General features: G+C 39.7%; 1 protein-coding gene across 1 annotated transcript; it reads right to left on the minus strand.

Moving 5' to 3' along the window:
• Positions 1-273: 273 nt before the first annotated feature.
• On the minus strand, positions 274-9,534 carry LOC141161311 (toll-like receptor 1). The gene is made up of 2 exons (XM_073646125.1): positions 9,354-9,534; positions 274-2,857 (listed from the first exon to the last, which is right to left on the minus strand). Exon 2 carries the CDS (start codon positions 2,828-2,830, stop codon positions 479-481), a length of 2,352 nt encoding a protein of 783 aa, XP_073502226.1. The 5' UTR covers positions 2,831-2,857; positions 9,354-9,534; the 3' UTR covers positions 274-478.
• Positions 9,535-10,113: the final 579 nt, after the last annotated feature.

Consider the following 10,113-nt stretch of genomic DNA (forward strand, 5'->3'; position numbering starts at 1 on the left):
CGGCTGGAAGTTCCCTGATGCTGTCAGAACACAGCAGCTCCACCATTCCTATAGTGGCTGTGGCCGGGTACTGCAGATCCACCCCCGTATAGGGTAGACCATTTATCCATCATTAATGCCCATTTTTTAGTCATGCCTCCATGTTACAGGTCCACTTATTCTATTTGTGATAAATCAAAAACCTTACATTGCAGTGGGCATTGAGATGTGAATTAGCTGGCAAGAATTGTGAGGCAGTAAGTTATACTACATATACATAACACTATATAGATATACTGTATCAAGTGTGGACATATTCTTGCAAGGTTTATTTTTAAGTTTATGTAAAGTTTTCTTGCCACTTACAACCTGAAGATGTCAAAACTTCACAACTAATCACCACTTAGAATCTATATGCAGACAGATCCTTACATTTGTTGTTGCACCCCATCTTGTATAACACTGTACGTACTAATACTGCAGGTTTCTCATAATATACTCAATTTAGTACAAATGTTTCTTCATCCTCCAAAGGAATATTTGTTTGGATGGCTTCTCTGAGATTTGCCCAAAATAGTCCATGTTTGCGTTTATCCTTTGGCCACTCCATGTAAGTTCTTTGTTTCATGATAGCTTTTAATTTACTATATTTGTTTGGAATAAGGTACTGAGGTATTGGATCTAATAAAACAAGAATTAAATTATCAGAATTCTTGCCAAATAGTGAGTGCTGGGCAAAATACAGTTCATAATGGCACCATTCACTTTGAATGAAATTTGGAGAGAGTACGAAGATGGACTTGAAACTTTTTTCGATGCAGTTGATGATATTATCCACGATAGATTTGCCTGGGATAAAATCTCTTTCATGGTGGCAGATTTTTAGGGAGTTATCACCTTTTTCCAGGTTTGGAATCAATAATTTTTTTACCCATTCGTAGTCTTCTTGACTGTATGAGATGAATGCGTGAAAACGTTTGCCCATTATGGCTTCATCATTGTAAACATTTTTTATCCTGTACTTCCTTCGAAGCCATTGGAAAATCATTCTAATGTACCAAGGCAAGTCAAAATATTTGCATAGAAAAAGCATAAAGATCAGGAGGACCGCCATGGTGCCAACAATGAGGCCTACTAAAATGATTATATTGCAAGATATTTCAGAAGGGTGGAAATTCTTAAGCATAACTCCTCTGAGTTCTTGTGGATACTCACACATATAAGACTGAGGCCATCCTTCAAGGTTTTCATGTAAGATTTCTGCACTGCTAATGAATTCTCGTAATTCGCAGTTACATCGATATTTATTTTTGCCGAGAACTATCTGCTTAACATTTTGGCATTTTGTAAGTTGTTCCTTGGATGGGGAATATATTAAGTTTTCATCAATGGTCAGGTATATTAAGTTTTTACTTAAGTAACTGCAGTCAGGCATGTTGCTTAGTTGGTTTGATGACAAGTATAGCTCCTTTAAAGCTATTAAATGGTGAACCTCTTTGCCGACACTTGATAATTGGTTGTTGGAAAGATCAAGTACCTCAAGATAGGTAGGTAGACAATTAAAGACGGAATCTGTAAGCTTGTTTCTAGAAAGGTTCAGAATGAGGAGACTTGGTGACCAGTCACAATCGTTATTGAATTCAGAGTATAGTCTATTACCGCTGACATCTAAATGCTGTAGAGATTTCATTGTGGAGGTCATTGAGGTTACATGTGATAGTCTTTCTAATATATTATTTTGTAAATTAAGAAGCTGAATATTAGCGATAGTCTGACACTTTTCAAAAATCACATCTGTGAGTTTGTTATTGGCTAGTATTAGGGACCGTAAAATGCTAGGCGATGGAGGACAGTAAAAGTGTGACATTTCTGCAGTAGATATAGTAAGGTTCTCTACAAACATTTCTGAAAATATTTTTATGGGATGTTCCTCGGAACCGTAAAGAAAGACTTGTGGAAAAATATTTTCAAACGATAAAGACTTAAGTGAACCTACTGAAAAATCAAACTTCTGATAATCAAACTCTTTTATGAGTGTAAACCTACAGATGGACAGATGTTCAACTGTTGAACGCCAAGAGATTTGCAGAATTAGGGCCATTTCATACCAAGGCATTGTGATATCGCTGAGAATTAGCTTGGACACCTTGGATTTCTGGATCACTGAATATATTTGTAAAACCGTATGAGAACAAGGTTCCTCACATATTATATTGGAGATTTCCAGAGTTGCAGAAATGTTAAAGTCATCGTATATTAGATGAGTTGAGTCTGTCAATGTCTGCGGTAAAACCACATGTAATTTTTTTGTATGTAACGACTGGAGGCTACCAGCTTCATATTGCTGCAGATGTTCAATCCCCAAAAATACAGTTTGCAGTTCTTGGTGTGCAATATTCAAGAAATCAGATCGTTCTATCTTCGTTGCACTCAATCCAAGATGTCTTAATTTCGTTAAGGAGGCAAATTCTTTGCATAGGAATGTGGTTTCAAAGTAATTGTAGGATATGTTTAGATGGGTAACACCTTTGATATGATGTAGGGAGCTGCAATTCATAGTCCGCAGCTTATTGTGTGAGATGTCCAACTTTTGTAGAACAGTTTGAAGTTGGAAAACAGAGAAGTCCAAGTCTTCAAGTTCATTATAAGAGAGATCCAAAATATGTAAGTTGGGATATGGCTGAAATGTACGTGGTTGGAATCTAGTAATATTACGATGACTTAAATCCAACTTTGTGACAAGAACAGAAAGTTTATCAGGCAAATTTTGAGCGTGTTCTCCAGTGATACTGACCATCAATGCATGTAGCAGAATTAACTTCAGCCACAATATAAGATGTGAATCTGACATGATGAAGATTTTCTTCACACTAAGAATCTGTAAAAAAAAAAAAAGCAGAAATGATGAAATACGTTGCTTCTCCTTCCATGTAATATGTGTCTCACCCTCTTTTTGGATGTGGCAGTACATGAACACCCATCATAGGTTTCTACTAATCCATGTACGGATGTAGCAAACTTTGCTTTGACATTTTAATATGTCACGATCTATCGCAAAGTTTAGTTATAAAGTTTAATACAGGGTGGGCCATTTATATGGATACACCTAAATTAAATGGGAATGGTTGGTTATATCAGCTTCCTATTTGTGGCACATTAGTATATATAGAGGGGAAAACCTTTTCCAGATGGGTGGTGACCATGGCGATCATTTTGAAGTCGGACATTTTGGATCCAATTTTATTTTTTTCAATGGGAAGAGGGTCATGTGACACATCAAACTTATTCAGAATTTCATAAGAAAAACAATGGTGTACTTGGTTTTAACGTAACTTTATTCTTTCATGAGTTTTTTTACAAGTTTATGACCACTTATAAAATGTGTTCAAAGTGCTGCCCATTGTCAATGCAACCCTCTTCTCCCACTCTTGACACACTGATAGCAACACCGCAGAAGAAATGCCAGCACAGGCTTCCAGTATCCGTTGTTTCAGATGCTGCACATCTCGTATCTTGATGTTATGGTGTGGTATATGGGGTACAAAGATAGTGGGGCCATTCTTCATCAGTGGAAACCTCAATGCCACTGGATATCTGAAATTGCTACATGATGATGTGTTGCCCTCTTTATGCACTGAAGATGGCACGTTCCCTGAGTTTTTCCAACAAGATGGTGCACCACCACATTATGGGTGTCAGGTCCGAGCATTCCTACATGAACAGTTTCCTGGAAAGTGGATTGGTCATCGTGGGCCAGTTGAATGGCCACCAAGGTCTCCCGATCTGACCCCCTTAGACTTTTATCTTTGGGGTCATCTGAAGGCTATTGTCTATGCTGTGAAGATACGAGATGTGCAGCATCTGAAACAACGGATACTGGAAGCCTGTGCTAGCATTTCTTCTGCGGTGTTGCTATCAGTGTATCAAGAGTGGGAGAAGAGGGTTGCATTGACAATCCAACACAATGGGCAGCAGTTTGAACACATTTTATAAGTGGTCATAAACGTGTAAAAAACTCATGAAAGAATAAAGTTACATTAAAACCAAGCACACCATTGTTTTTCTTATGGAATTCTCAATAAGTTTGTTGTCACATGACCCTCTTCCCATTGAAAAAAATAAAGTTGGATCCAAAATGGCTGACTTCAAAATGGCCACCATGGTCACCACCCATCTGGAAAAGTTTTCCCCCTCCCATATACTAATGTGCCACAAACAGGAAGTTGATATCACCAACCATTCCCATTTAATTTAGGTGTATCCATATAAATGGCCCACCCTGTATATCAGTTTAATGGATATAATATGAAACTAATGTTGCCATACAACAAGGAGAGCCTAAAAAAATGACAATCAATTAAGGAGAACTTTCATCATTAGACAACAAAAGCTGAACCTGCAGTGGTCACTTGTGTTTTACATTTTGGCTTTTATTGTTTTAATTCAGGGGTCTGCATTTGTGTTGTAATAGAGGGTTGCAATGGGCAGCAGAAGTGAAGGGTCAAAGATGTCTAAGCAGAATGATCAGCAATCCTCAGGAAAAACAGAAAAGAGACAAGCGCACATAGGATAACTGAGGTACATGGGAATAGGGTGTGAAGACTTGTACAAGTCCAATAAATGCTGTGCTGTAATTAGCTGCTGCAGAAGGAAGAGCTTCTTCTTCTGAATGTACAACAATAAATGATCGAAGTACAGACATATCAGACTGACCGCGCTGCCGTAGAAGAAGATTAGTTCCACACTCTTCTAGAACTTCAGGAAGTTTTTTATTGACGCTTTTCAGTATTGGTCTGAACCTGAAATGCGTTAATAAAAGAACTACCTGAACTTCTCCAAGTATGGAACTAATCTTCAGGAAAAGGCATTATGAAGGGAAGGGGAAAAAATGAAAGTGAACAACTCTCTATACTCTCCTATGTAGTTTGCAGAATGATAATACTCATGCCTGTGAAGAAGTAGTAACCGGTCACTATATGGTCATTGTATAGCAATATTATTCAGCATGTTGGTGTTTTTATTGGTGTCCCTGACTGTGTATTTGAGTGTGTCTGTGATGCACTTTTATATTGCTTTTTGTGTTGATGGTGTGACATATATTACATGGTTTGGCACTTGTTGTGCGGTTATAGCTTTACTTGATAGTTGTGGGGAAGGAGACTTTCTTGCCTTGTCTACATAATTCCCTAGCAGATGCCCTGAGATTATAATGATTAATTTCCTAATTATTCTTCACTGTGATCAGAGCTCCGTGTTTCTGATATAGAGCTTTCAATTGCCTGGGAAGAGATGTAAAAGATCACTTGCTGACTGCAGGGAATATCCCAGGGTTTTTCCCCCGGGAGTTTTATTTGCATTTTTAATACAAAGAAAATGACAGATTTACTTCCTTATTGGATACTGAAAGTTAAGGATTATGTTCATGTGTCAAGCTGAAGTGTACCAGCTGCACCAGAGCGTGGCTCAGGTAGTTACTAAAAGCTGCAAATTACAGATACTTACAAATGACAGATATGGAATTCCTGCATATTTGGAGTTTAGGTGTCAAGGGGGCGGTCCTAATCAGTGATTGACAGTTATTAATGTGTGCATACCTTATACAGGGAAGGCTGTCAGTCACTGATTAGGACACCTAAGCCTAGACTATGCAGGTGTTTCAGTGCATAAAAAGAAGTTATACTGAATAATCTCGCACAAACCTAAACACAAATCTGTTCCCATTCTTCTGGGAGATCAGATTGAATCTACAATGTGACGGCTTTATTCCTGGGAGTTTCTGCTCTATTTAAGCCATTTCTCTATGCTATCGTTGGAACAATAGTTTTTTTTTATAATATGCCCACCACTGTTCTTGGCTAAATAATCTTTTACCTAAAAAACTATTTTACCTTAAAATGTAAACTGTTCTGTACTTGGCTAAGGGAACATATACTAGGCCTTTTTTAGGTAAAAATAAATGTGCCAAATAATTTGGAACTGTCACCATTCCTGACATGTCTATTTTATTAAATAATTGCATTCCCCGTGACATAAAAATTTTAGGGGTGGGGAGTATAATTTTTCATTACTTAAAGCTGTGCAGTTCCTCTGTTATTCCTAGAAATTTATGAATAAAGTGACAACTAGGTGCTACCAAATCCCTACACTGTCAAAACTGATTGGACAGTGTGAGAGTGTGCAGTGACACCCCCACCCCCCAACTGATAGCACCATGTTGTCCATTTACTCGGTAATATTTAGTTTGGAATATCAGAGGAACAACAAATTGCTGAGTTAAAAGAGATGCCCCAGTATTGTATTTCCATCTTATATGGAATTATGTACTAAAATAGATATGTCAGGGGAGGTGAAGAGTCTTCTTAAGATGGTAGGATTCTCTCTGACTGCAACTTCATTATTCCTTCGAGGACATTTTTTTTCTTACTTAAATGTAGGTATTTTGGGCTAAAAATCATTTTTCCAATTGGGTTTCATTAAAAATGTTGCACCTTTTTTGGCTTTTAGAGGCTCCTTTGTTTCCTACACATTCAACTCTGATGTGGTCTGTGGTCATATAGTAAATTAGCCAATTTGAGTTCAGAAAAAGACAGATAAAAAAGCTACAAACTCTACTGTCAGAATGAGCTCACTGACTGATTCTCAGTTAACTCATTCTGCAACCAATGACCGGTGCAACATTTTCATGAAACCCAATTGCAAAAACAATTGAAAGCCCAAAGTGCACTTAAGTATAAAAAGAAAATAGTTGCCAAAGGTGGACAACCCATCTAAAATCAATATACAAGCAGAGCTCTTAAACTAACTCTAGTGATTGCTAAATACAGTGTCACGGGTTTGCCACGACAGAGAGGAGCCAGAAGACTGCAGTGTCTGATTTAACGTACTCCTGCACTGATTAGAAGCACTTCACCATCATGTTAAACAGTACAGGTTTCTTCTAGAAGTGCAGGGGTTAAACTGTTCAGTTGAGAGCTTCTGAAACTTTCCTGCTTTGATGATCTCAGCTGTTCAGTATTGGCCACTCCCCTTAACGATATATACTCGCCTCTGGCAATCTGGGATTGCCAGTGTTAGTTTCATACTGCCTGCTTCTGGAGTTGGAGGTGTTGGTTGTTTGAAGAGGCGTTTGGAGTGTTGTTCTAAAGACTGTTGCTTGGTGATTTGTCTGTGTGGAAATCCTCATCCTCTCCTGTTTGTTTTTTTCCTTTCTATCATTCCCGGTGTTCCACTCTGTTGTTTATGAGTGCATATTTGTATGATTGATATTTTCATTTATCCCTGTACGTCTGCCCTTGTTAGTCTGGTTGGTGAATACTTATACACAACTACTCTACGCTTCCCATGGTGGGGGATGGGACAGATAAGGACTGAGTTAGAAGCCCAGCAAGGCACGTGGCCCCAGCGTCTTCACCTTTATAAGTAATCCGGGGAGCACGGATAGCTAGGACGGGATAGGGAAAGAGCCCCTAGCCCTGGGCTATCCAAGAACAGTGTCGTGACATGCAGGCAATCTACTGTATGTGGACAATTTAAGTAGTTCTATTAAAACACTGGCACACAATGGGGCATATATGTCAAGCTAAATGCTTTACAATTCTAGTTTAATTTCCTCAAAAAAAATAGCCTTTTATGGCTTGCTCAATATTTATAATGTGCTTTACATACTTTCGGCCTGTTGTCTGACAAGGAGACATGGCCTTTGCTGAAAAGAGCTGCGGTTTGAAAGTTTTGGTGCAATTTTTTGGCATAGAGTATGCCAAATGATAGGTGGTGTAAACTTAGACTAGACAGTCAGTCTACAGATGCACCAGATTTATTAAACACCATGAAACAGTTAGTGGGGTGACCTAGCTGGTGACTTACTCTTTGTGACTAGCAAGGCTACCCCTCCTACCGTCTACTCCACATGGTCCAGTGATCACGGCTGTATCTTCAGGCCATGTCTCAAAGCCAGAGGGCAACCAGACCTCCCTGCAATCTCTGCTAGCCCATAGGTATCCTACCAGCGTCTATACAGGAGCCATCTCCTGCCTCCAGTAGGTTTAAATTCACCACCATCACCTGCCACTGGTTCCTCAGTCCACCTGACTGTTCCCATAGTCCTAGTGGACTCTCCAGACCCAACCTCTTGGGCTGACGATAAATAACTTAACCCATTACTTGTTAACGACAGTTAGGTATGTCCTGTTATACTTGAGAGGTGATATATTCTTTGGACACTGGCTTCTGTAAAGTGTAAAACAGAGGTAAAAGCTTCCTCTTTCCATTTTGCACAACTGCAGTTACAATAAGGGCTCATACCCATATGTGTGAAAAAATGTTCCGATATCTGGACCGAAAAATCGGACGAGTGTCATATGTTTTTCATGAGAGGACAATGCGATTTTTCACACCTAGCATCTGTATGACATCCGTATACAATACGTTTTTTTTCTCTGCAGCTATTATTCTACGGTCATTTACAGGACCATTTACAGTGTTCTATGCTACAAAATGGTAATGTATCCGTAAAAATCGGATGGCATACGGATGGTCCGTATGCCGTCCGTTTTTTTTCTCACACCCATTGACTTGCTTTGGCGAGACTCGTCTGATATATATGGCAAATCGCAGCATGGTGCGATTTTTTTCTCAGTCCAATTTCAGCTGAGAAAAAAATTGCTGATGAGCTGTAATTCATAGATTAACATTGGTCGGAGTGCAATCCGATTTTTTTATCGGATTGGCCCTAAATTTGATTTCCATAAAGAATCAGGTCAGTTTTTATAGTTTATCTTCTTATGAAAAAGAAACTTAAAGGGGTTGACCTCTATTTTTTTATTGATGGCCATCAATACCAAATTTTTGGGGGTGCAAAACCCCACATCCCTGCTGATAAGCTGTTACTGGTGCCACTGCCAACCAGAACTTTTCAGATGCTGCCAGAACACAACAGATTTGTCATTTCTTTTATGGCTGCGACTGGATACTGCAGATCCACCCCGATTCAGATCAAAAGGGGGGATCTTTAGAACCCCGCCGTGGCCACTATAGTAATATTAGCTATATCCAAGAACTTCCGGCCGGCTCCAGTAACAGCTGATTGGTGGCAGTGCCGGGTGTCGAACACCCACTAATCAGATTTTGATGGATAGACCATCAATAAAAAAAAGTTCTGACCAAACGCATTAATATGTAAGAAAATGTAGCTACTTGGAAAATCCTCTAACACAAAATAAGAAAATCAAAAATGTTTTGTTTCCAGCACCTGACAAACTACATAAAGTGGGAGCTGGAAACTTCCTAGCAGCATCCTACGGCTGCCTGAAAATTCATCACAATATAAAGAAAAGAGAAGTGCTATCTACTAGTTATGTCACCTCTGCCACCTGTACCTGGATGATGAGGTTTCCTTTGGTTCTCACATGGTTAAATCTTGGCAGTCCAGGGTCTTTGTGAGGAGACGGACCTCAAATTGTAGTTTCGGTTTCTGCATTACTTGCGCTGCTGTGATTTGCTGTGTGAGTTATTTGCCTTTTTCCTCATCGTGTTTCCTCTTCAACAGCTCAGATTCTCCTCCCTGAAAAGCAAATCCCTCCCTGATTTCCTGTGATTTTCTTCTGAGCTCCTCATGTTATTATATAAGGTTACTGCTATAACCTATTACCTAGAGCGGAGGTCAATAACCTGCAAGAGTCCAGACGCTGCAAAACTACAACTCCCAGCCAGGGTTGTCAACCGTCCAGAAATTCCAGGACAGTCCGTAAAAGTAGGGCACTTTTCAGCCCTGTCCGTAAATTTTTTTTAAAGCGTCCTCGATTTTTTATTTTATTTTAAAAAACCTATATGTGTGCCCTTGTTCTGAGAGGAGTTCAGAGGGAGTCCCGGCCTATTTGCACACACACGGACAAGAAAGGATTCGGTCTGTAGTTCAGGAACACTCTGGTGTAGGGTCCCGACTGAATGCTCGACTTACTCGGAGGTTGTCGGACCCCCGTCCCTGGTGACCGCAGGACTCCGCGGGGAGCAGGGAATCACCTTCCTTTGCCAGCTATGTGAGTAAAGCCTTGAAAGTTCACCCCTATGGCCTCCGGACTGTTATTCCTGCGCCACGCCGCACTACGCGGCCTCCATTCTTCCTCTACTACTCGCCCC

Source organism: Phyllobates terribilis, unplaced genomic scaffold (assembly GCF_046119375.1).
Source record: "Phyllobates terribilis strain yellow unplaced genomic scaffold, ASM4611937v1 Scaffold_1__5_contigs__length_1240528914, whole genome shotgun sequence".
Taxonomy (NCBI): Eukaryota; Metazoa; Chordata; class Amphibia; order Anura; family Dendrobatidae; genus Phyllobates; species Phyllobates terribilis.